The following is a 27,544-nucleotide window of genomic DNA, read 5'->3' as shown; positions in this document are numbered from 1 at the left end:
CTGCTGAGAGAGAGAGAGAGCGCGCAAGCGAGCCTGTGTGTGCAGCTGAGCAGGGAGCCTGGGTGTTTGTGTCAGTGTTATTCAATGTTTTTACATTAGTTTACTATTACACTGTGCATTCTATGGTATAATTAACTATTTTTGTGCTTAAAAATCTTTAAAGAAAATATATTTACATACAGTTCGTAGGTCTGGAACGAATTAATTGTATTTACGTACAATCCTATGGGAGAAATTACCTCGGGTCACGATCAAATCAGGTTACGACCAGAGTTCTGGAACGAATTAGATAGATCGATGGATAGGATAGGATAGATACTTTATTAATCCCAAGGGGAAATTCACATAATCCAGCAGCAGTATACTGATACAAAAAACAACATTAGATTAAATAGTAATAAAAATGCATGTAAAAGCAGACAATAACTTTAAATAATGTTAGCATTTTCCCCCCCTGGATGGAATTGAAGAGTCGCATAGTGTGGGGAAGGAACGATCTCCTCAGTCTGTCAGTGGAGCAGGACAGTGACAAAAGTCTGTCACTGAAGCTACTCCTCTGCCTGGAAATGACACTGTTCAGTGGATGCAGTGGATTATTCATGATTGACAGGAGTTTGCTTAATGCCCGTCGCTCTGCCACAGATGTAGAACATCTGTAGCATCTTATTGCAGATGTTGAAAGACGCCAACCTTCTAAGAAAGTAGAGTGTGCTCTGACCTTTCTTACATAGAGCATCAGTATTGGCAGTCCAGTTCAATTTGTCATCTAGCTGCACTCCCAGATATTTATAGGTCTGCACCGTCTGCACACAGTCACCTCTGATGATCACAGGGTCCATGAGGGGTCTGGGCCTCCTAAAATCCACCACCAGCTCCTTGGTCTTGCTGGTGTTCAGGTGTAAGTGGTTTGAGTCGCACCATTTAACAAAGTCTTTGATTAGCATCTTGTACTCCTCCTCCTGCCTACTCCTGATGCAGCCCACAATAGCAGTGTCATCAGCGAACTTTTGCACGTGGCAGGACTCCGAGTCATATTGCAAGTCTGATGTATATAGATTGAACAGGACCGGAGAAAGTCCAGTCCCCTGCGGCTCCCCTGTGTTGCTGACCACAATGTCAGACCTGCAGTTCCCAAGACGCACATATTGAGGTCTGTCTGTAAGATAGTCCACAATCCATGCCACCAGGTGTGAGTCTACTCCCATCTCAGTCAGCTTGTCTCTAAGGAGTAGAGGTTGGATAGCGCTAGAGAAGTCCAAAAACATAATTCTTACAGCACCACTGCCTCAGTCCAAGTGTGAGAGGGATCAGTGTAGCATATAGATGATGGCATCCTCCGCTCCCACCTTCTCCTGGTATGCGAACTGCAGAGGGTCGAGAGCGTAGCGGACCTGTGACCTCAGGTGGTGAAGCAGCAGCCACTCCATGGTCTTCATCAGATGTGACGTCAGAGCAACAGGCCGGAAGTCATTCAGCTCACTAGGACGTGATATCTTTGGGACTGGGGTGATACAAGATGTTTTCCAAAGCCTTGGGACTCTCCCTTGTTCCAGGCTCAGGTTGAAGATGCGCTGTAGAGGACTCCCCAGTTCCAACGCACAGGCCTTCAGCAGTCATGGTGATACTCCATCTGGACCCGCTGCTTTGCTGGAACAAAGTCTCCTCAGCTCTCTGCTCACATGGGCTGCTGTAATTGTGGGTGGGGATGTCTCACCTATGCTGGTATCAGCAGAAGGATGGTTGGAGGAGGTGAGAGTGGGTTACTGTGATCAAACCTATTAAAGATGTTGTTCATTTGGTTTGCTTTCTCCAAGTCTGTCTCGATGGTGGCACCCTGCTTCGAGCTGCAGCCAGTGATGATCTTCATCCCATCCCACACTTCCTTCATGCTGTTTTTCTGCAACTTCTGCTCCAGCTTTCTCCTGTACTGCTCTTCCGCCACCCTGAGCTGGACTCGGAGTTCCTTCTGCACGCACTTGAGCTCATGCTGATCACCATCTTTAAAAGCCCTTTTCTTCTGGTTCAATTATGGTCGTGATCCGAGGTTCCTCTGTATATAGTTTTAGGTTGCTTAAAACGCCGCAATTACAAAAGAACTTATTCCAACTAGGGAGCTAGCGACCTCTACTGGAAACACTCTGTTCTTTCTCCTGTGCCTCACTGCTATGTTCTAAACTGACTGTCCTTTTCTGCAAACAGTACATCAATTAAAGACCTAACATTACCTGCCATCATCCTGTATGGTGAGGGAAGGAGAACACCGCCCATGTCGAAGATCACAGCTTTGTAACCTGATGAAGAAGCATGTCTCAACTGTGATGGATGACAACGGGATGACAAAGCCCACCGGACAGACCTGCCAGCCGGCAGCAGCAGTCTGCGACTCAAGCAAATTCTCAGGATGGCCATTCTACCTGGAGGATGACAGCAAAAAATGATGCTGAAGAAATGACTTTTGAATTAGAAGAGTTCTGAAAAACGTGACACGTCTTTTTAAAAAAAATTAAATACTCTTTTTTTAATGTTTAACCTTTTTTTTGTTAAGTTTAAAAAATTGACTCATTGTTTGATGATCCAACATTTATAAACTAAAAAACAAGGTCTATTTGTTGATTAAAATTCCCACTTTAATCTGGAAATCTCCACTTTGATCTCACAGTTTACTGTGTCATTGGAGACGAAATTTCGACTTTAATCTAACAGTTTATCTTGCAAATAAAGACAGAATTTCAACTTCAATCTCAAAATTTCCACTTTATCCTTTGAGTTTAGTTCATCATGAAAGACAAAATTTCGACCTTAATCTTGAGATTTATTTCATCATTAAAGAAGAATGTCGTAAACTTTAAGTTAAAATCGATGTTTAAGAGTTTCTCAAACCACATCATAATGATAGAGGAAGCCCGTTTAAGAAGTGCATAGCAGCTCCTGACACAAACATCCCTGAACGAGTCATGAGGCCATTCATCAATGACATTCCCTTTCCATTGGGTGTAATATTCACCAATGAAACAGCCCATGCAACTCAAACCCCGCCCCCCCCCAATTTAGTATTTTCTGTAGAAAGCAAGAAAGGAAACAACAATGCTATAAAACTGTCCCAGATGCTGCTTTCCTTATCAGTGAAACTCTGTGGGGTAGAAAACTTGTTTGTCCATCTTCCTGACTCATTAAATTTACAAATAATGATCAAAGAAAATATTTACCCACTTATATGCTAAGATGTCACTCATTTTACACTCCACTACAAGACTAAAATGGTGGCATCTGTTGGGAAAAAACGTACAAACTTTTTATTCAAGGTGGATACTACAAAACACACTTTAAATTTCAGTTCTTCATGTGTCAGAACCCCATATTCCATATAAATTTATATATACATAAATACAATTACCTAGAAGTTCTATTAGGACCTTTATGAAAAAATATATAATTTTCAAAGACCATAATAGTGTGTATCCACTTTATATGTTTCCCTATTATAAAAGAAAATCTTGAAATGAGTCGAGAATATTGTCAAGAGATGTTTTCAAGTCCCGCCCACCTCTCAACCATTGCTGGTTCACGGCCCACGCCCGCAGTCCTCTCACCTCTCGTTGGTGTTGTTTTGTCTTGGTAGAGTAATATATTGATCTACTTTCCCCTTTTGTATTATTAATGTGTAGCCTTTGTCAGAATGCCTCAAATCTCACAGACTTATCACTGTTTATAAGGTATTGTACCATATAAGTTCTCCTCACCTTCCCTTCTACATTTATACCCTCAGGCAATTAGGTGAAGTAAAAGACAAGCAGGAGTTATGTTACACTTTAAAAATGTATTATTAATAAATAATAACAATATGCAAAGTACATTTGAATATTGGCAACCATACAACCTGATAAATGTTGATGTGTAGTTTTAGGCGGCACACAGACTTGTTAGCTATTTAAAATGTCTCTAGTTAAGTCCTCATTTGTGGTCAGCTTTCTTCATAACAGGCCGCATGCCTGTCTCAATATGGCTGCCAAGCTGTGCTCTTCATTGTGTTGTCCTTCTCAGTTCATGATGTGTGATGGTCTTTCACCAGTTTGGTGAGAGAGTGAGGTAAAGCAAGCAAATTTATAGCCTCCCTGTCCATCCCCTAGAGCCAATAGGACGTCATGGTACTTAAAGGCTTCTGATACAAGCCAGTTCCAAACAGTCATACTTCAGTCCAATGGAGGAATAGAACATCTTAACACCTGCCACCCTCCAAACCATATGTTAAGGTAAAGCTTGGCAGTTAGGCAGCCTGGCTTTCCTGCGGGGGTTGAGAGAGAGACTTTAGCAGAGAAATACTTGCCAAACTGGTTTGAGGCACTTCACCCAACCCTGTCGTAAAATTCAAAGAGACCCATTCCTAAAAGGGGTAACCATGAATGCTTATCACTAATGTAACACTAATATTACATTGCTTTGCCCAAGTTACAAATAAAAACATACAAAAAATGTATCAACTTGCATGCAAAATTTCACATCACAACAGGTGTGAATGCTTTTGTCAGACACACTTCCTGCTCTCTCAGCTCTTATAAATTCTTATGTTTTCCTCACTTTAAGTTCCCAATATAAGAAGACTTATTATGTCCAAATCTTATTGAAGAATTTCATCACGGAGGGTTATCAACAGAAGAAATGAGTACACGGGCAATCCCAGCACAGAGAAACGATGAAGTCAAATGAATTAACGTGAAAATTATCAGTTACACGGCAAATTGGTTAAATGTGTATCAGTAGACTCTGCTGAAACAGTTGGTGGTGATGGAAAGGAAGATGAAAACATCAACTTACAATATCACGAAAAATATCTACAACACCGTCTGGTCTTCCACTGGACGAATTACTGTTGAAAAAAGGACGTATCATAATGTTATTGCGTAACTGATGTCTGAGTGGTGGGCTTTGCAATAGGACAAGATTAGCTGGATTCAAAATTTGTCAAACAATTCGGACATGTAAAATTTTAACAGGCGACAAGAAAGATAATGGAGTACATCTAATATTAGACACCAAAGGAGATCTTGATATGCCGTTCGCGTTAAAACGTTTACAGTTTCCCGTTAGGATAGCTTTTGTTATAACTATTAATAAATCACAGGAACAAACATTCGAAAAAGTCAGTTTATTTATTAGAGAGAAAGAAACGATATTCACTCCCAGGCAATTATAAGTTGCGTTGTCACAATGTAACTCCAAACACGGAATCAAAATTCAATTTGATCTTGCCGAAAAGTTCATTCCAAGTATTGTTTTTACTGAAGTTTTACAGTCAAAGTGTAAGTTAAAAAGTATTTGCATGTTAATTTCAAAGCCAAACAGAATGAAAACGCATAACGCAACAAATACCTCTAACGCAACATGAAATATAATTTTCTTTCAATTTATCACGTTTTACTATTTTCTACTATGGTTGATTACTCGCTGTAATGTAAAATACTTAGTTCTATTATGCCTATGTAACAATTCCCATGAAAATAACAATCTGTTTAAATTGTACATCGGCATCCCCATATGCTAGCGGCAAAAATCGTGAAGTGGCTAGCGTATAGTGCCCACCCAGGGTTTGGCGAGCGAAGCAAGCAGGGGGCAGAGCCCCCTAATATTTTACATATTCAAGACCATGGGACTCTGCACCCTGGTCCAGGAGGGCTGCTGTGGGTGCAGGCTTTCATTCTAACCCTTTTCTTAATCAGTGACCATTTTAAACTTATTTTCCCTTCCTTTTAATTGATTTGTTTTTTAGGACTCAATTCTCTGAATTGCTTCATTTTTTTCCTTAAGTGGCACCCAAACAGAACTGACATGTGAAGTTAAGGAGCCGACCGATGACCAGCTACAGTAAGCTGGGCCCTCAAAAACTCCAACCCCCACTTTCACTCCAACAAGGTTCATAATTAAAAGGTGGCTCTTGTTGTTAATTAAACATGTTATTTAATTCTTAAGCAGGCATTTCCAAAATGATTTTCTTTTATTCTAGGAGCACCAACAACCAAATGTTCTGCTGACCTAAGGAAATCAACACTGTTGAGACCTTCTCCCTTCTTTATTTACAGATAGTGTATGATGGACATCACTTAGCTGGTCATGTGTTGGCTCATTTTGAATCTCACTGCTAATTAAGGAAGAAAATAATTAAGGGGTCTGAGTTCTAAGTACCAAATCAATTAAAATTAAAAGAAGTTAATTAAGAGCAAAAACTGTTCGATAATTAAGAAAGGGTTATTACAATGAAAACCTGCAGCCCCAGTAGCACTCCTGGGCCCGAGTTGGGAGGACCTGCTCTAGAGTGTTGAATTAAATTTAAAAATAAGCTGCTGTGTGCAGCAGTACTTTAAAATCGGACTAAACAAAGTGGCATTGTTCTGCAGAAGATTGGCATCCCATCCAGGGTTGGTTTGTTTACTTTTACTCCTCACAGTAAAAACAGTAGATTTTTTCTCCATGCAGGTGGGTACTTGTGGGCATTTGTATAAGCCAAGTTATAAAGAAGAAGAACCACACTGAGGAATGGTGGCATGAAATGAGTATTGCCAGGGCCTCCTGCGCTGTATGCATTCGGACTGCCAACTGATCAAACGTTCAGACTGACTGAGCTGTGTCCACCTCAAATCCTCAAGACTGTGCTCAACCTGATGAGCACCTTCAGCTCTGAGTTAACTCTGTGGGGGCTGTCAGGGCACATTTAGTAGATGGTACAACAAAATCTCTGGCTACACTACTTTTATTTCTGGCATTTCAACTTTTGGTACTTTTCTATTATCGTGATGAGAAGACTGGCCTACCCCAACTACAAATACTAACCTTAAAGTTAGTGGGGTGGACCATAGTTACATATAGGTCTGTAATGTTAATGTTCTCTCTGGGTGCCTATTCTTAAAATTCCTATTAGGTGTCTGATTGTAAGTTTTACATCTTGCGTCATGATAATACGATTTGCATCACAATAATAGAAAAGCACCCAACTTTTTTTTTACATTATGGACATTTTTACTTTGTGCACTCCTTTTGAGTGCTGTGCATCTGCTGTGTTCCCTTGGGTAAAATAAATAACTGGAATGGAGAATTAACAGGCATAAAACAGGAAGAATATAAATGAGAAAAATGGACACTAGGAATTTCTGTAACTAAAAATGATTTTTAAAAAAAAACTCTTATTATAATAAAAAAAATCCTGGGCCGAGACCTGACTTTTTCAGAGAGATACTTTCACGTCCCATGAGACGAGACTTTGTGTCAAAAGATTTAACCAGGTCTGGGGCCGGAAATAAAAGACAAAGAGTAGATGACAAAGTAGAACGTTGTAAAGAATTCAAAAACGTTGGTGCGATACACATGCAGAGCAGGTTAGAGATAATGAAATTGTGGAAATTCGAAAGTCTCAAAAAAAGGATAGTAAAGATCGCACTAGTGCAAACAAACAGAAATTATTACTCCATGAAATAATAGAACATCGAAAAGAGATTGAATATATTGTTCAGATTTAAATTTTAAGTCAGAGACTTGTAGAACATATAATTCGTGCTGCCATCAGGGAAGAGTAGTGTTTCTTCTCAATGAAGAGGCCTATCCACAAGAATTAAAAGATTTTTTGTTTGGTGAAAGTGAAATTCACATATGCGAGTGGAAGATATGCGAAGTGGCTGGCGTGTAGCGCAGGCCAGGGAAGTTAGCAGGCGAAGCACCCTAGTAACGATAAAAAAAATTCAATACGTTAAAATTTGAGGAAATAGACGTTGATATATAAAGTACAGTTGTCTGTTGTGGCCAAAGCCCTGAACCCTAAGCTTCTGTGAAAATCAAAATTTTCCCTTGGGGTCAAACAAATAAGTATTCCTCAGTCGATCTACATATTTACATTTTCAACAGCCACCTCTTCGGCAAAATGATGGGGATTCTCGTGATCGCCAAAGTGATCCAAATCATTTGATTCCGTTGCCTGCAAAGATCTGCTTACCTGACTCACTGACCGGTGGTTTTACTTCTCCAGTAACAGTTTAATGCCAGTCCAACCACTCACTCCAGATAGTATCCTCTCTGCCCACTACCATGAGAGATGTGGCTATTTTGTGCCAGAGCAAGCAGCGATCACAATCAAAGACAGCTGTAATTAAATACAACTGTAATGTGAGACAACGAGTACGCTTTTAAACCCGAAACTATTTATTAGCACAAGAATATGCAGTCATCACTGTTAAAAGTGAACGAAGTAAACTTAATGAATTACTAAGTGAGCCGTGACACGAACCGAATCGCTGGTTCAAACTTGGCATCATACCAACTCACAAGGTCACCGACCCCGACTGCACACCAGATTGCTTAGGCAATGTCGTGCAGATGTGAAATGTCTTTTAACTCATTGGCATCGTCAAAGGTTCACTGCATTGAAAGGACCTTGAGTGCACCCGATTGCTTTACAACAAATACCACCCTGTAACTGCAGCACCACTGCCCGACACTCCCTCACTGCTGTGCCCGACACTAACTTGCAGCACGAACATCAAAAAAGCCGCCCACAGCACGCACTTCCCGTTCTTTAACTTCCAGAGTGGCTTAAAAAACTCAGTGCACCGCACACATCGGCTGGTCGTTAAAACTTTGGGCTTTAACTTACATAAATCGACCCATTCGATGGTATCAAATCCTGCACATCGTTTGCTTACACGTTACCAGCGCTAGAAATGAAATTTCTAACTCAAATAAACAGAGCGAATGAGCGGCATTGTGGGATACCACGTCGCCACGCCCCCTACCTCACGCACCCAAATTTAGATACGCCCCATTCCGACGACAAAATTGACAGAGATACGTACTCTGGGAGCGAGACGGAGTTCAGGGGGTGGGCACGGAGCTCAGTGGGGGCGTGGGCGGACATGGTCGGGGTCAGGATTTCACCTCCGCCCATGTAACGTTGTCCTCGTTTGCGCCATAGGTTTAGGTTAGACGTGGTAAGTTCGGAGCTGTGGGGCGTGGCGGAGAAGAGACTCAGGTTGCGCGGACAGACAAGTTCGGGGTGGGGTTAGGATTTCAGCCCTGCCCATGTAATGTTTTCGTCCTTTGCATAGTTAGAAGTGGGCGGGTCGGAGTCAGCAGCCCCATTCCATCCGGCTTTCCGCTGCGAGGAGCTCCATCTGCCAAAGCATCTCTACGTATTCCTCTCTAAATAATCGCTTCATAAAAATGTTGCATAATAACCATAAAAAAAACAGCAATTGCTTGTGCGTTAATTAAGTTATTAAATTATTGTTCGATTCACATTTCTGAATAAGTTTTTTTCTTCTGTCGTCTATTCAAATGTACAGGTACTGTTAACTTGTTAAATCATTATAGTTCGTGGGCTTTGAACAAAAGCAACTCTTAACTAATGTTACGTTATTTCATGTAATGTAAGGCGCTTTGATGATCAGCTTTCTGTATGTGAAGTTTTTGGACTGTAATGCATTAACGTTTTTAAGACACTTGTACACATTATTGTGTATTAATGTGGATGTGGCCTGAGTTTTAAGACAGGAAAGGCGCCATATAAATAAAATGTATTATTATTATTATTATGAAACCAGGTACCTTGTTGCCAAATGATGTGCTAATTAATTTACAATTAAAACCGCAGTCAAATAACTTTACGGCTTGAAGTGTGTATGTTACCCAATGATTTCATATATTCAAGTACCGTAAAGTTATTGTAAATTTATTGCTTATTTATTTATTCTACTATAAAATTACTTCTTCATATAAAACATCATCTTTAAATGTAATTATTTGCCATCAGCATTATAGTAGTAGTAGTTATTGATCAGCCACCGTATCTGTTCCCTGCAACCAATTAAAATCGCCCCCCTGCAAGATACTTGAAGGGAGGAGCGTAGGCTAAGGATGTGCTTTACCTCTCTTTAACCTTTAGAGGGCGTGATTTCATTACGAATGAACGAGATCATGTCATTTAACAATTTGTTCTGTTATTGTTATTATTTACTCGTTCTTATCACAATATTAGCAAAAAAGAAGCTGATAGATAGATAGATAGATAGATAGATAGATAGATAGATAGATAGATAGATAGATAGATAGATAGATAGATAGATACTTTATTAATCCCAAGGGGAAATTCACAATAGTGAATACAATAATAGTGGAAAAACATAGTATTTGGATGATTTTTAAAACCCCACCCACATATAAAGAGAATGAGCATTGGTGATATTTGTAGGGCTGAATAGTCAGTTCTCATCTAAATTGTTCTAATGTTCAGAAAATGTATTATGTATTATTCACTAAATAGCTCCACCATTGTATCCGGCCACAAAATGAATGAACTTGCTGACAATTGTCCTGAGATGAGCTCTTTAGATCAACCTTATGCCAGACTACTAATGTAAATACTTACTAAGTCCTCTGCCACAAGCTTCCTGTACTCCGACTACTCTTCATAATTAATGCAGCCTATGATGAAAGAGTCCTCCGTAGATGGCATTGTGCTGGAAGTCTGTTCTGTGGAGGGTGAAAATGAAGGGAGACAGGACAGTTCCTTGAAATGCTCCATTATTATACACCACCATATATGACACACAGTACCCTCAGCCTCACAAACTGCTGTCTGTTGTTCAGGTAGTCCAGCTTTCTTTCCCAGTCGATGATGCAGAATGGAAAAATCAAAGAACAGGATCCTTGTGTCCAAGTGGGAGTAAGCTCTGTGGAAAATGTACTGTAGATCAGAACATCCTCCATACCTGATAGGCATCTGCAGGGGATCCAGATGTTCTGAAACCAGGTGGTGAAGCTGCTTAAGGACCAGCCTCTCAAAGGTCTTCATGATGTATGACATAAGAGTAGCTGGTCTGAAGTCTTTGATCGCTGGAACGCCCTTTGTTTGGTAATGTTTTGTACAGCTGGGGATCCTTCTGCAAATTCAGGGAAAGAGAGCACAGATGGTAAAGGACCCATCAGAGCTGATTGGCACATTCTTTCAGCACCCTGCGGTTTGATTCTATTATTTATGTAGCATTGTCCCAGCCCTCTCCTTAATTGATCACACAGTTCAGGGAGTGGAGGGGCGGGGAAGCTGGAGACTACAGGTGTGATGTCATTGTAGGGGGAAGTCATGCAGGGTGCAGATGACAGTTGGGATTCCTTAATATCCTCAGCTTGCACACAGAAGCTAGCAGTGCTGGTGGTGACAAGAATGAGTCGAGCCTATTGAAGAACTAATTCAAGACCAAGTTACTTTGAAAAGTAACAATAAGCGAATACATAATGTTACCCCGATGAGCATCACGCCCCACTGTAACGTCTGACATAGGCGCCAAATCCTTCTTCTTCTTTGATTTTGTGGCAGATGGCAAGCAGCCATCAAGTGCATTACTGCCAACCTCTGAACTGGAGTTATCTGTTTAAATCTACACAATTCCCCACTGAGTAAACAAGTATCATATTGTATGAAAACGACCTGTATTCTTGAGAAGGTGTGTTACATATTGAAAGCCAAAATCCTGAGACCCTTTCTAAGTAATAATGCCAATATGTAATTTGCAATTTGTTCCTTTCCAACTGTAAAGACCACCATCCTCTCTCGTGAGTAGGTCTTGGGACACTCTGCCAGCACATGTACAACTGTTTCTTGTTGAGATCAATAAGCACACCTCCCATCTAGAAGTGTCTATCACATATGAATTATTATTTAACTCTTTGTGCCCAGACCTCCATCTGGTCCCTTCTACTCTTCCCCACTTCTTTCTGAATGTTACACCAATGTCCCCCCGTTTTTTCTTCATCCCACTGCCTCTTCTATAGTCTTCCAATTTCAGTTTTTATTATGCTTTTCCATCTCTTATTCACCATAACGTATGTCCATTTATTCACCATAACGTATGTCCATATCCACTTCCACCCTTCTTGAGGCTTCTTCGGCCAGGATAATCTCCTTGCTCATTCCCACCCACAACATCATTAGCAGGAATCCACCAAATCCCATCGTTTTAATCCTAAATCAGGCTCGCAGTATTTCATACGATATGTCTGACCTAGCGTCCGAGTGAAAGAAAATCTCTCAGACTCGAAAATGCTGAACTGGGCTCAGATATTATAAGAGATCTTAACGGTCTCAATTCTTCCACCCAATAGAAAGCTAACACCACAACTACTATTTCACTTCTACATGTCGACAAATGATCAGTTATCCCGGGCTGTTGTGCGATATGAAAATCAGGAAACATCAGTCCTATCCCTAGTCTACATGTACTGCTTTCCAGGCGTCGGTATACAGCGGTATACAGTATAAGTCCAAGTATTCATTATAGGTATAAGGTTCTCCTGCATCCATCTCTAACAGCAGTTCTCTCGTCCAGCTGCGGCTGCTTTAAGATGACGTGACGTCACAAACGACCCGGATGTTGATGTCACGGCGTCTGCATCGGACCTCTCGCGACACGTCTGGCCGGCGCTCTTTCACTGCTTTTTTTCCCTTCACTTATATTTTTTTCGCCGCAGCTTTCGGAGCCACACAGCCCAACACCTATGAGTGTTTCGCTGGTTGTGATCCGACTGGAGCTAGCCGAGAGTTCTCAGTTTCCAGAAGATTTCCAGTATTGCGGTAAGTGGAGCGACAACGCGTTCTGGGCAAACGGCTCTGTTCGCTGCAGGAACGACTACGGGGCGCATAGACAAGTGCGTCAGTGGACGAAGCGCTGGGCGCTGGGCGCTTTCTGTACCTGCTCAGGGAACTATATTGGCGAAGGTAGGAGGCTGCTATGTATACGAGTGGAAGAGAACGCGGTGCCGGGCGATACATGTGTGAGTGCAAGAAGAACGGGTGGTAGAGGAACAGGCGTAGGGCGCTATATGTACACACCCTGTGGACAAAAAAGTATGTCGAAACAGTGGAGGGCTGGGGACCACACACTCACACTGGTCCAAACTTGGGAGATGCATGAGGATAAACCTACACGGACACGGGGAAGCGAATACAAATAACGGGCATGAAAACAACTGTGACAAGAACATGCATATCTTGAAGATGCCATGCACTCTGCTTTGACAGAAGAACGGATTGGAGTAAAAGAGCTCAGTGGCTTTAAGATGCTACCTTTGCCACACATCTGCACTGCTAGATCTGCCCGTCAACTTTAAATACAGTGCAGCTTGTTTTCGTATGGTGCACTTCGCTGAGTGCAGGCACAGAGTACTGTGATACATTTTCAGGAAAATACAATGCAGACGCCCCTTTTATAAGCCATTTGGTGTGGGATTCATAAAAAGCTTTATTAATGTTTGTGATGCACCATCTGTTGGAATGACAAATGCAGTGTATTTTGTTCTATCTATCTATTATATAGCGCCTTTCTATCTATCTATCTATCTATCTATCTATCAATCAATCAATCATATAGCGCCTTTCACATCTATCTATCTATCTATCTATCTATGTACATGCATTACAAAATACATTCCAACAGATGGTTCACTGCAGAAATTGGATAGATACTTTAGAGGGGACTGGGCGGTCTCATGGTCTGGAATCCCTGCAGATTTTATTTTTTTCTCCAGCCGTCTGGAGTTTTTTTTTGTTTTTTCTGTCTCCCCCTGGCCATTGGACCTTACTCTTATTCGATGTTAATTAATGTTGATTTATTTTGTTTTCTTATTGTGTCTTTTATTTTTCTATTCTGTATTATGTAAAGCACTTTGAGCTACTGTTTGTATGAAAATGTGCTATATAAATAAATGTTGTTGTTTATTAATCCCCAAGGGGAAATTTGCATGCTCCAGCAGCAGCCTACTGATACAAACAATATTAAATTAAAAAGTGATAACAATGCAGGTATAACAGACAACAACTTTGTATAATGATAACGTTTTCCCCCCTGGGTGGAACTGAAGAGTCACATAGTGTGAGGTGGTCTCAGTCTGTCAGTGGAGCAGGACGGCGACAGCATTCTGTCACTGAAGCTGCTCCTCTGTCTGGAGATGATCCTGTTTAGTGGATGCAGTGGATTCTCCATGATTGACAGGAGTCTGCTCAGCGCCCGTGTGGTGATATGGGTCCACAGCTCGTTGAGTAAAGGCCATTTTTTCGATGTGCTCGCGGCTTAGCGAGGGGACGTTGGGCCATAGTGGGCCACGGGACGATCCGTAGGGTGTGGGCGTTTCTCACCTAGTGCACAGGTGAGGAACTGCCCACATTCATGATTGTCCCGTGGCTAATGCTGCAGCTGCTGTGGCCCTCGTCATTTTAAAAAGAAGCGCGAGTCGGTTTTAAGGAAGGAAAAAAGTGGAGAGAGAAAGAAAAGGAGAGGACGGAGGTTACCGGGAGCAGGAGAGGAAGCAGGTCGGTGAAAGAGAGAGAGAGCCGCGAAGAGCGAGCGGACGGGCGAGCGAATGAGCGCTCGTGGGCAGCTGCGTAGAAGCTGGGTGTTAGGCCGACACCCACGTGTTTGTGTTGATGTCGCTCCCGCTGAGCGATCAGGTAGCGGGAGTGACCAGGGAAGGCAACTGGCCGCAGAGAGGCCATTGAAAGGCAGCGGAAGTCGGGAGACTTGGTGGTGGGAATCCCCAACGTGAGCGACCTGGCCGTTGTGGGAAACCAAGTTCTCCGGGACTGGGATGAGTGCCATACCGGAGCCAGGGATCGGGAGGTCTCCAGTCTCGAGCGTGTGATGTAGGAGGGCAGCTGCAGAGAGCGTCTTGCCTGCTGCTAAGCCCATACGGGATAAGCAGGTGAGATGCATACAGAAAATAGGCACCGGATTTGTTATTGTTTTAAAGACTGCTTCCATAAGAAGATTTAACCTCACGTTTTAAAGGATTGTTTTTTTTTATTTGATTTTTAACCTCCACGTGTTCTTTTTATGGATTATTTATTTAATGAACATTCAAACTGCACTATTTATTTGAACACTTGTTTTTGTTGACTGTTTTTTAATAAAAGCACTGTTACACTTTCTACCTTCCCCTTGCTCAGTAATTTGCCTCCATTGACTAGCTCACTCGGTAACATTATCGACGGTGTTGGGTTCAAGGGTTCCCAAACAGCCAAGGGAGCGTGGAGCCAGAACCCACATCGTCACAGCCCGTCGCTCTGCCATGGATGTCAGACTGTCCAGCTCCGTGCCTACAATAGAGCCTGCCTTCCTCACCAGTTTGTCCAGGCGTGAGGCATCCCTCTTCTTTATGCTGCTTCCCCAGCACACCACCGCGTAGAAGAGGGCGCTCACCACAACCGTCTGATCGAACATCAGCATCTTATTGCAGATATTGAAGGACGCCAGCCTTCTAATGAAGTATAGTTGGCTCTGTCCTCTCTTGCACAGATCATCAGTATTGGCCGTCCAGTCCAATTTATCATCCAGCTGCACTCCCAGGTATTTATAGGTCTGCACCCTCTGCACAGTCACCTCTGATGATCACAGGGTCCATGAGGGGCCTGGGCCTCCTAAAATCCACCACCAGCTCCTTGGTTTTGCTGGTGTTCAGGTGTAGGTGGTTTAAGTCGCACCATTTTTAATTATTAATTTAATAATCCATCCATCCATTATCCAGTCCGCTATATCCTAACCACAGGGTCACGGGGGTCTGTTGGAGCCAGTCCCAGCCAACACAGGGCGCAAGGCAGGAAACAAACCCTGGGCAGGGCACACACACCAAGCACACACTAGGGTCAATTAAGGATTGCCAATGCACCTAACCTGCATGTCTTTGGACTGTGGGAGGAAACCCACGCAGACACGGGGAGAACATGCAAACTCCACGCAGGGATAACCTGGGAAGCGAACCCAGACGGGTCTCCTAACTGCGAGGCAGCAGCGCCATCCACTGCGCCACTGTGCCGCCCCTAATTTAATAATAATTTTATTTATTATTTATTTAATGATTAATGCCCAAGGTTTTAGAATGGGTTATCCAATAAGCTCATATAGGTGTGATGGTTAGGTGACCACAGACTTTTGGCCACATAGTGTATTTGAATGCAAAAAGGTCATTTGACCAGTGCAAGACGGCAAAGAGTAGATGGACAGGAGACTGGCATACAAGAGGATAAAGCAAAGCAAGGTCTAGCATCACACACAGGCGAAGGCTGTCATAGTAATGGTGCAGTCTCCAGTAGGGTCCAAAACTCAGGCCGCTATATTGAATGAGAGCGGGCTAGCTTCAGGTCAGTACTACTTATCTGCTGTATGATAAAGTGCTAATGCCTGTCTGTCTATGTGTGTGTCCTGTCTCTCCAAGCAATGTGATTGCTCAGTTTGGCTTTGGTCTGATTGGCTATGGTTGCTCAGTCAAACGTGATTGAAACTGGAAGTGCCGGGCAGGAATAGTTGACACACGCAAGGGTATCCAAGGAAAGGCGTAGGCTGAGCGTTGCCTTCAAAACACGGGCCAGATTTGCGAGAATACAAACGATATTTTCACGGTGGGTAATGGGGACCTGTATGCTACCGTGGGTCGTCGAGAAGCAGACAGCAGGCCAGGAACGCACCTGGAAATCTGAGAAGTAGGATTTATAGGAATGCGGTCGCCCAAGGCAGGTCGAGACTCGTGAGGCTACCGAGAAAAAGCGTAGGACAAATGTCGAGGGTACACGTAAAGGTAGGAGATGTCAAATCTTCTTCTATAATACGCTACCGTGGCTGTCCGTTTGTCTGTGCAGAATTTTAAATCACCAGTAGCTCGCAAACCATTTGACCGATTGACGTGAAATTTGGTACACATACACTACGTGACGTCTACTGGCCACTTTCGGGGTGATGATTGACCTCCAAGGTCAAAGGTCAACTCAAGAAGACGATGGCCGAAAAGCAGAAAACCTGTATCCTGAACACATATAACACGCTGAAACTCTGCATGACAGCTTAATATTAAAAGTGAAGATTTATGGAATTATTCCTGTTTTTATTTTTATTTTATTTTATTGTAGAATCAACTCTCGGCAGCGGCCAACAGGGCGGCCGTGTGGCGCATGCGTACTTGCGCCGTTCTCATCCCTATCCCCTTCGTGGTCACATCCCCTACCTCCACTTATCAAATCATTCTTGAGGCAGATTGAGGGCTTAAGTGCCATCTTAAAAGTAAAACTAAATAAAACATACTAAGTAAATGCAACACAAACACTGACTTAATCAGTTTTAACGTGAAAAGATGCCGACAAAAGAAGAGAAGAAATGTGCCGCTAGGGTAGAAAAAAGAAGAGCTGCTCAGGAAGCAGCAACCACATCAACCTCTGAGCAAACGAATGCTAAACGTACAGAGAAAGAGGAGGAAAACTATAAGTCAAACGTATTCATTGCACGTTATCGTTATAGCAGTGCATGCGCTGTTACTGGTATTCAATATTTTAAAGTGTTTTCTATTGGCTGTCTTTAATAGGTAATGCAGCCAGTGAGGTAGTATACTAGCCAAAGGAATGTCAAATGGAATGTTAATATGAATAAAATGATAAGTTGCACACAATGACAAGCTGCTCTGGACTAGATAGGAATGACAGTGGCGAGATGAGTTGTGTGGCACATTACGAAAACGTCGGGCAGAAGCTGACACCAGATGTTCACTAGAGGGGTAGCCAAAGTACAACCCACTACTCTTGGAGGATGTCCATTCAGCTGTTTTACTTTATTACATAAAAAAAATAAAAATAACAGATCACAGATTTAACAGCTGAACATTCTGGCATTGTGAAACGTACCTGAAAAACATGACATGAAATGTTTCGTGTTCCAGCGCCCCCCGCCAGTGTAAAGTTGCTTATTTCTCCCGTGTCTGTGCAGGTTTTCTCCGGGTGTTCCGGTTTCCTCCCACTATCCAGAGACATGCTGGTTAGGTGAACTGGTGATGCTAACCTGGTCCTAATGTGTGTTTATTTTGTGTGTGTGTGTGGCGCCCTCTGCAGGGTTTTTTCCCACCTTGCGCCCAATGGTACCTGAGCTATGCTCCAGCCCTGCCACCCCAGCGACCTTGGTCTGGATTAAATGAGTTAGAAGAGTAGAATAGAATAAGTCACTCAAGTCTCACTAATAACAGATGTGACGCATGTGTGCTTTGGGGACCAGTAAGGTAAGCGATACAACCTCATGCCGAGAGGAGGCCGAAAACACATCAGATCTCAATGGAGAAAAAATCAAATCCTGCTGGCTATCTCTACTGCTATGGACTGATATGGTGAAGTGTTAAGAACGAAAGGATGGAAGTGAAAATGATCAACCGAAAGAGGGACACTCAGAAAATCAAAGGGAAAAAATCATAGAGCGGCAGGCAGACGAGTCCATTTGGCTGAAATTTCATTGCAGCAACTCTAAATCGTATTCAGTAGTTTGTATGACACCCCCACCCCCAATGCCGGGGCTTGCTCATAATGAGACGACGGATGGTGTCCTGGGGGATATTCTCCCAGATCTGGATTGTCCTACTCTTTGTCTTTTATTTCCGGCCCCGGCCGTGGTTAAATCTCTTGGCACAAAGTCTCGTCTCACGGGACATGAGTTCTTCATGTTTTTTACTTTAGAACTTAAAAACAAAAGAAGAATCTGAAAATCTAACAACATCACATTAAAGTTCGACACATTCTGAAAAGAATGACACCAAACATATATATTTAGGTTTTAAAATAAGCCCGATCTAAAGCGTGCCATAAAATCGTTGCACTTTAGGCTTAGGACTCTCTCTCTCTCTTTATATATATATATATATATATATCTATATCTATATCTATATATATATATATATATATATATATATATATATATATGGTAGATATATATATATATATGGTAGATATATATATAATATATATATATATATATATAGTAGATATGTTTAAACTCAGTAAAAGTAACCAGCGTGTATATGCTTTTAAGAACTTGTGAAATTGGGACTTGGGACTTTGAAAGTCAACAGGTTTCTCACAATTAACTAAAAGCAATTAGATCACGAGAATGTTAACGGTTGTCTGATATTTGAATGCTATTGCCCTCGTAATAATAGCCATCAAAGGCACTCAATAAAGGAAAACGGACAGATTTAGTCATCTCGGCACTGATAGCATAACCAAAAATATTGTATATCAAGAGGCCCTCAGATACGAAAGCCATAAACGTAAATTCTTCTCAATACAAATGATTTAAATTTTTTTCTAATTTTTCTACCTGATCACTGCCTCATGCTTTTCTCCCCACGCAGGGGCTGAAGACGATCAGATACAGTGGCGACGTTTGGAGCGTTCTGACCGTCCACTTGGCCAGAATTACATTTTTTCAACATTTTTTTATATTTATTTTTAAAGTTTGTTCTGTTTCACTACCACGTGGGCAGAGCCGCGGGTGGACAGCTAGTTATTTTTTGAAAGTGCACTGCACTGCACACTCAGGTTTTATTTGATGCCCAGCGTCTGTCTGTGTAAATGCTTACTGAATGAAGTGTCTTCTTTGGTTGTTGCACTTTAGTGAGTGACTGTCCTCGCTGTCCTGCTTATCGGATGAGGTTCACGCGGGGCATTAAGGCGATTGGCCTTCTTCTGCCTGTGGCTGAGGATTCATCCTTGTTTTTATCATGAAAGTAAATTTGAATTTAAATGAGTTGCCCCCTTTTTTTTTTTTGGTCTGATTTTTATGCTCGTCTAGGGGCCTGGCTTCTCTCCACCGTCTAAATAAGCATGAAGCAGATGATTTCTAGAATTGTGCAGCATTCAGGCCGGTCATCAGTCACAGGGCTGCTTTTGTGTTGTCTGTGTGTTGTCAAAGGAAAACTCCACAAGCTGGTCATTGAAATAAAAAAAAGGGAAATCACCCGAGATGAGCTGGGAGTGGCCTGCCTCTCTCTCATCTGTCTGTCTCTGTTTAAAATAGTTACTGCAGTGGTGTCATATTTTATTCATGCTTCCTTTTCACAGCTGAGGACATGTCAGATGATGAAATCGGGGAGAAGGCTCTCAGTGCAGCCAGAGCTTGTCTGGATGGGAAGTCGGGCACGGAGAAAGCAGCGATTTTGCACCAGCACATTGGCAGCAGGGCCATGTCCGACATGGTCATTGAAACCTTCAGCCCCGCTCATGGTAACTCCTCAAGTGAGGGCGGTGTCCTAATGTTTGGGGAGGGGGGATCGGAGGAGTGTGTGTGTGTGTGTGTGTCCCTGTTTGTCAGCACTGATGACTCCCTTCCCGTTGCAGAGAAGAAAAATGGCAAAACCTCTGCCCTTCCTCAGGACAGTGAGAGCGGCCCTGGCGGGACATCGGGTGACGCCGAGAGCCCAGGTGCCAAGGAGTCCCAGGGGACCGTTCTTGACTCCCCTTCCAAAGAGCTTCCGGACCAGATTTCGTTCTTCAGTGGTAACCCTTCTGTGGAAATCGTACACGGAATTATGCACCTTTACAAAACCAAGTGAGTCCACCTTAGCAGTACTTTGGGGATTTCCTAGGATTTTTGACTTGGAAATATACATCGTATATTTAAAGCAAATTTGTTTCTGCACGCTATTGGATGTGGGGAAAAACTGCCACAACATACAGCTTCGAGGCATTCCATGCGGGGCCCTGGTAAGTGTGTCGGCCCACAGCCTCGTTGTGTATTTTTGCTTCATCTGCCACATGCTTGTATGTCAAACATCAAGCGTCGTTCTTGTCCAAACTGCTTAACTATTTAGTCATATAGTGACGCCAAGGCACAACAAACTGAAATGGCCAACACAATTTATCCTAATAAGTGGCGTGCAGACTTGGCTGCTTACGGCCAGTATGATTTAGTTAAAGCAGGCCCATGTGTGTCGAGCTGTTTATTCTCCGTTGGCACATTCTCTTTGAATCCGGAAGCATCTGTGCTTTTTCCATGTTCTGCTGATGCTACCAGTCTCTGTTTTTAGCTTCACCTGTGGGCACAATGCAGCTTCTGATTTCTAAAGGAATAAAAGGAGTTTAAAAGTGGGGCCTCAGTTAACTGTAGGTGGCCCGGCTCCATTGGTGATGGCAGCCACCCAGGTGACTCCTATGGCTCTCAGAATGGAAAGTTGTGCGACTAAAGGCTACGCGAGCAATCTGGCTCTTTGGAACGAAGATCTTCATACGAGCCCAATCGTTTGGATTGATTTTATGTTGAAAGCTACTTTTGTATTTGTTCAGTTTATTGGTTTGATTGATTTGTACGATGCAGCAACTTCAGATAGCCTTTAGGCCCCTTCACTTGTAGCCAGTAGGGGGCGCCACCGAGCCCCAAACCCCAGACCCAGTAATACCAAACACAATCATGGGTTCAAATAATGGATTTTTTAAATACACCAAGCACTTTATACAATGAAACAGCACCAAAGACCAAACAAACTCCAGCCTCCAGTTGAGTGTCACCTGTCCCCTCCCGAATCTGACTTCTCCAGTTAATGCAGCGGGCTCCCTTCTGGTGACCCGGCATGACTTGTAAGGAGCACTTCCAGGTTGTTAGAGAACAAGATAAAACAGAAGCCCGGACTACAGACGGACACCACAACTTTGTCACACAACACACCTTTATTTTTATTTCTGCATAGCACACACAGTGCACCAATCACCACAGTACTCAGTCCCTCCTTCCTCTTTTCTAGCTGGCTCCACTCCTCTCCCAGCAAGCTTAGTCTTCCCTCCTCCCGGCTCTGGCTTGCTGAGTTATGGCAGCTGTCTGCTTTTATAGAGGAACCAGAAGTACTCCAGCTGCTCCATGATCACCTTATGGCTGCACTTTTGGGTGAGGTGGCAGTCCTGCACAGGAGGGCTCAGCCGTTCTCCACACGTCCCCTGGCGGTGTCCATGAGCCACAGCAGTGTTGAGCTTCCCTGCTCTGTGGCAGTGTAGCAAACCAAAAGGGCTGTCCTCTGTTGTCGAGCATCCCGGTTTCCAATTGCACAGGGTAGTTTGCACTTCCGGACTTCAATTCCCACGAGCCCCTGTGTGTGCCTCCAGCAGACCACTGCCACCTAATGTATGGGGGAATGGAACTGCTCCTGGCCTCCTGCATCTGCTTGTCCATCCCCTGGCACCTTCTACTTTGCCCCCGATGTCACATCGTAGTCTAGCCGGGATGCCAGTCTGTCCTCCATTTTTGTCATGTGCTAAAATCATTTCAGTTCATTTTTCTCCTAATTAGACAGCACTAAATTTCCCAGAATGGCGACACAGGATCTTATTTTTTTTTTTCAAATTTATTAAAAACAACCCTGAACTATCCCATTGACACGTGTAACCAGGCCCTTTCCTCAGTACTTACTGAGCCCCTTTGGCAGACACTCCAGCCTGGACTCTTTGCACACCTGGATTTGTGGATTTCCTGCCATTATTCTCTACGCTATATCAGGCTGGATGGACATCATCAGCGTCCAGCTGTTTTCAGGTCTCTCCAGAGATGTTCAAATGGTTTCCGGTCCTGGGTCATTCAAGGAGACATTCCCACAGCTGACTCTGTGCCACTCCTGTGTTGTCTCTTGCTTTGTCCCGTTGGTAGGTGGAACCTCTGCTCAGTCTGGGGTTCAGAGCACTCTGAGCTGGTCTTCATGAACGATATCATCTGTGCTTTGCACCATTCAACCCTGTCAAGCCTCCCTGACCCTGATCCGGCCACCACCATGCTTCACTGTCTGAACGGCATTGCCCAGGTGATAGTATTACCTGGTTTTCACTTCCATCTTGGTTTCATCAGACCAGAAAATCTGGTTTCTTCTAGTCTGTGAGTTTTTGCAAACTTCAAGTGGGCTTTTGTGTGATGTCTGGCCACTCTGCAATAAAGCCCAGGTTAGTGGAGTGTTGTAGTGGTGGTTGTCCGTCTCCTCGCCACACGGAGCGGCCTTGATCTCCCCCTCAACAAAATTCCACCTCTTGAGCTCTGCAGGCATTTTCTCTAACCTCATAGCTTAGATTTTTTTCATGTGTGGGACCGTCCTATAGGCTGTTGTTTGCCTTTCTCTAATGGTGTCCAGTCAATTGAATTAACCAGAGGCGGACTCCCAGCAAGGTTTAGAAATGTCTCGTTGATGGAGCCTTATGCTAAAAGCATTTAAATTCACTTTAAATTAATTTTTTCCACATCACACTACTCAGTACCCCGGAATGATAAAGTCAATACATGATTTTAGAATTTCTTGCAAATTTATTAAAAACAGAAAACTGAACTATCCCATTGACACATGGCTTTCAGACCCTTTGCTCAGTACCTCACTGAAGCCCCTTTGGCAGCCATTCCAGCCTGAAGTCTTCTTGGGTTTGATGCCACGAGCTTCACACACCTTGATTTTTTTTTGCCATTCTTCCCTGCCGATCCTCTCTAACTCTCTCTGGTTGGGTGGAGACCATCAGTGGACAGCTTCCTTCAGGTCTTTCCAGAGAGGTTCTAATGGGTTCAAGTGCAGGCTCTGGCTAAGCCACTCAAGGACATTGTCACTCCTGTGTTGTCTTTGCTTTGTCCTGTTGGAAGGTGAAATATCTGCGCAGTCTCAGGTCCCCAGCGCTCTGCACAGGTCTTCATTAATGATATCTCTGCTTTGCCCCATTCAGCTTTTCCTCAACCCTGTCTAGTTTCTCAATCCCTGATGCTGCCAACACCATACCCCACTGTTGGCATGGTATCGCACAAGTGATGGGCTGTGCCTTATCTCCACCAGACATGACTCTTAAAATTGAGGCCAAACCATTCAGTCTTAGATTAATCTTGTTTCTCCTACACTGAGACCCCTGTAGGTACTTTTCTTGCAAGCTCCAAGTGGGCTTTCATGAGCTGTCTGGATACTCTGCAATAAAGCACAGATTAGTGAGGTGTTGCAGTGATGGTTGCTCTTCTGGAATTTTCTCTCGTCTCCATAAAGATCTGCTCTCATCTCTGCCTCAATAAAATCCCATCTCTGAGCTCTGCCGACAATTTCTTCAACTTCATTTCTTGTATTTCCCTCACATGTAGGACCTTCTATAGGCTGGTGTGTGCCTCTCGTAACCGTATCCAATCAAATGAATTGACTACAGGTGGACTTCAAAGAAAGTTTAGGAACATCTCGGTGACAATCCATAGAATGGGATACACCTGAGCCAAAGCAAAATGTCTGAATGCTTGTGTCAACATGATTTTTCAGTCTTTTCTATTTTGAATACATTGTCAAAAATTCCAATATCCCATTTTCTCTTTGTCAGTGTGGTTTGACGAGCAAAAAAAATTGGGAATTTAAGCAATTTTAACACAAGATTGCAACATTAGAACATTAAAACAGTCTGGATGAGAACAGGCCATTCAGCCCTACAAAGCTCACCAGTCCTATCCACTTATTTCTTCCAAAAAAAACATCAAGTTGAGCTTTGAAAGTCCCTAAAGACTTACTGTCTACCACACTACTTGGTCGCCTAATTCCAAGTGGCTATCGCTCTTTGTGTAAAGAAAAACCTACTAATGTTTGTGCAAAATTTCCCCTTCACAAGTTTCCAACTGTGTCCCCGTGTTCTTGATGAACTCATTTTAAAATCACAGTCTCGATCCACTGGACTAATTCCCTTCATCATTTTAAACACTTCAGTGAGGTCTCCTTTTAATCTTTTTTTGCTTAAACTGTAAAGGCTCAGCTCTTTTAATCTTTCCTCATAACTCATCCCCTGTAGCCCTGAATCAGCCTAGTTGCTCTTCTCTGGACTTCCTCTGTCAGGAAGTTGACAGCTTAGAGTCCACTATGACTCTTAAATCCTTCTCATAAGGTGGACTCTTGATTTTCTGACCGCCCATTGTGTATTCAAACTTCATGTTTTATTTTATTATTTTATTTTATTATTTTATAAATCTGAATTTTATTATATTGACGAGTCCACTATGACTCCTAAGTCTTTTAATCTTTCCTCATAACTCATCCCCTGTAGCCCTGAGTCAGCCTAGTTGCTCTTCTCTGGACCTTTTCTTGTACTGTTATGTCCTTTTTGTACCCTGGAGACCCAAACTGCACACAGGACTCCAGATGAGGCCTCACCAGTGTGTTATAAAGCCTGAGCAGAACCTCCTGTAACTTGTACTCCACACATCAAGGCGCTATATGACCTGACATTCTGTGAGCCTTCTTAATGGCTTCTCAACACTGTCTTCCAGTCGATAGCTTAGAGTCCACTGTGACTCCTAAATCCTTAAAAGGTGGACTCTTGACTTTCAGACTTGTGTATTCAAACTTCATATTTTTACTTCCTATTTCTAACACTTTACATTTACTGACATTAAATTTCAACCCCTGTAGCCCTAGTTGCTCTCCTCTGGATTTTTTCTAGTGCTGCTATGTCCTTTTTGTACCTTGGAGACCCAAACTGCACAAAGTACTCTAGATGAGGCCTCACCAGTGTGCCATAAAGCTTGAGCAGAACCTCCTGTGACTTGTACTCCACGCATCAAGGCGCTATATAACCTGACATAACCTCTTAGCCTTCTTAATGGCTTCTGAACACTGTCTGGCAGTTGATAGTGTATAGTCCACCATGACTTCTAAATTCTTCTCATAAGCTGTACTCTCGATTTTCTGACCTCCCATTTTGTATTCAAACCTCACATTTTTACTTCCTACGTGTAATACTTTACATTTACTGACATTAAATTTCATTCCGTGTAGCCCTGGACTCAGTCTAGTCGCTCTTCTGTGGACTTATTCCAGTGCTGCTATGTCCTTTTTGTAGCATGAAGACCAAAACTGCACACAGGACTCTAGATGAAGCCTTACCAGTGTGTTATAAAGCTTGAGCAGAACCTCCTGTGACTTGTACTGCACACATCAAGGCAATAAACGCGTCGCATATTCCCCATCGTAACGACGAGATACATTTAAAGTTCTCACATGCCATCCTCTATGTCACTGTTGCCGTCTTTTTTTGGGACCTTCGCAATAGCACCAGAAGGCAAAGAATTTTTGTCTTCAACATCTTTCTTCCCTCAACTCACAACAAAAATACTCTTGTACGTCGAAAAAATGGGAAAGGTAATTCAGAGAGCAGCCCCTTTCCAGGTAAGTTGGGTGTGCGATAGGTGTCAAAAAGTGGAGTAAATACAACACACAAAACAGAACACAAGTAATCCTCTTCACAGAGCTAGACAGCCAGTCAATCATTGCCACCTTAGGGATACAATAAAATAGTACACTTGAAATAATAAACCCACAAAGCAATAACGCAAGAATAGATTATATCTCTCACTAAATACAGAACTATCACATATGAGGATTCACATTTGTTCAGAGTGCTGGAGACCTCGGCCAACAAACTGCCTTCCCCCTAATGGCCATTCTTCGTCAGAGATGACTTTTTTTATAGGCAGGCAAGCAACTTGACAGTAGAGCAGTGGCGCCAAGAAGAGAATCGGAACAGATGAGCATTAATAAGAGATTATAAATATCGCATTACTTATATTTTAGTGCTAATGATTTACAACAGAGATGCAGTCTGTACAGTTAATCAGCAGCTCTAGTCAGGGTGTGCTAAACTGTATTTGTGAGTCTTCAGCTGGGATTTAAAAGCTAAGACTGAAGGGGCACCTTCTTACAGTAGCAGGCAGACCATTGCAAAGCTTCAGGGCTCTGTAACTAAAAGTTCGACTCCCACACTATTATTTTATTAATCCTTGGAATCATAAGCAGACTGGCATCTTGAGATCTTAATGTGTGCTCTGGTTTGTAAGTAGCGATAAGTTCAGTAAGCAGGACCTTGGCCTCCAAGACTTATATTCTATAGCTACTGTAAGCCTTAGTACATTGCCATTTTTTTTTAACTACTGAAAGCCATGTGTGTTCTTCAAGGATAAACTTTGCTGATTAATATGAACCTCTCAAGTGTTGGTTGAGCCGTACTGCCTTTACTCCCACAGCAAAATGACTTCGCTGACTGAAGATGTGCGCCGAAGTGCTATGCTGTGCATCCTCGCTGTGCCTGCCACCATGACGAGCCACGACCTCATGAAGTTTGTGGCCCCCTTCAATGACGTCATGGAACACATGAAGATCATCCGGGACTCGACTCCTAACCAGTACATGGTTCTTGTCAAATTTAGTTCTCAGGTAAGAGCCCCAGGGAGGAAGAAATGACATCTTGATGATGTTTAACTGGATGAATTACATGGTTATTGCACTTAACATTCTGAACTTGAAGTGATGCCAAGGTTACTCTGAGGTTTTTTTTTTCTTCCCCCCACACATGAACGGTGATGATTAAGATACTGTATATAATTATAAAATTTGTTTGTGAGAGACACTTGTCTGTTAACTGCCAGGCATGTTATTATGTTTTGTAAAGCACTTAACGTCAATATATTGAACATATGCTTTTTCATAAGAGCTAATCAGCAGCTCTAGTCATGGTATGCTAAACTGAAGGCGTGAGTCTTTAGCTGGGATTTAAAAGCTGAGACTGAAGGGGCACCGCTTACAGTAAGAAGAAAAAAATGCAGTGGGGTTGGGTAACCATAAATAAGAAAGCTAAAGTTTTTACTCTGGAAAAAAGTTGCTATCATGGAATGACTGGAATACAGTTGGATTATATTAAACATCATTCCATCTCTTTTCACTGTCACTCTCCTCTTCCTACCACATGACCTTC

The 27,544-nt window shown here is 42.8% G+C and overlaps 2 protein-coding genes across 4 annotated transcripts in view; one reads left to right on the top strand and one right to left on the bottom strand.

Moving 5' to 3' along the window:
- The window catches only part of LOC120540979 (acyl-CoA dehydrogenase family member 10-like), a 49,727-nt gene extending 40,973 nt beyond the window's left edge, over nt 1-8,754 (bottom strand). The window contains exons 1-3 of one of the 2 annotated variants that reach the window (XM_039772196.1): nt 8,633-8,754; nt 7,976-8,122; nt 2,226-2,414 (exon numbers count right to left, since the gene is read on the bottom strand). In XM_039772196.1, coding sequence (XP_039628130.1) covers nt 2,226-2,409 — 184 coding nt within the window. In that variant the 5' untranslated portion in view covers nt 2,410-2,414; nt 7,976-8,122; nt 8,633-8,754. The remainder of the gene's footprint in view (nt 1-2,225; nt 2,415-7,975; nt 8,123-8,632) is intronic. The other variant, XM_039772195.1, reaches the window with a different exon arrangement.
- A 3,656-nt stretch (nt 8,755-12,410) lies between these two features.
- The window catches only part of LOC120540977 (BRCA1 associated protein), a 29,320-nt gene continuing 14,186 nt past the window's right edge, over nt 12,411-27,544 (top strand). Inside the window, exons 1-4 of one of the 2 annotated variants that reach the window (XM_039772194.1) lie at nt 12,411-12,604; nt 19,889-20,050; nt 20,165-20,375; nt 26,817-27,006. In XM_039772194.1, coding sequence (XP_039628128.1) covers nt 12,529-12,604; nt 19,889-20,050; nt 20,165-20,375; nt 26,817-27,006 — 639 coding nt within the window. In that variant the 5' untranslated portion in view covers nt 12,411-12,528. Of the gene's footprint in view, nt 12,605-19,888; nt 20,063-20,164; nt 20,376-26,816; nt 27,007-27,544 lie in introns of both variants that reach the window. The other variant, XM_039772193.1, reaches the window with a different exon arrangement.

The sequence above is a fragment of the Polypterus senegalus genome, chromosome 12, assembly GCF_016835505.1.
Source record: "Polypterus senegalus isolate Bchr_013 chromosome 12, ASM1683550v1, whole genome shotgun sequence".
NCBI lineage: Eukaryota > Metazoa > Chordata > Cladistia > Polypteriformes > Polypteridae > Polypterus > Polypterus senegalus.
The sequence above is the reverse complement of the archived record's forward strand: the minus strand, read 5'-3'. Positions and strand labels throughout refer to the sequence as shown.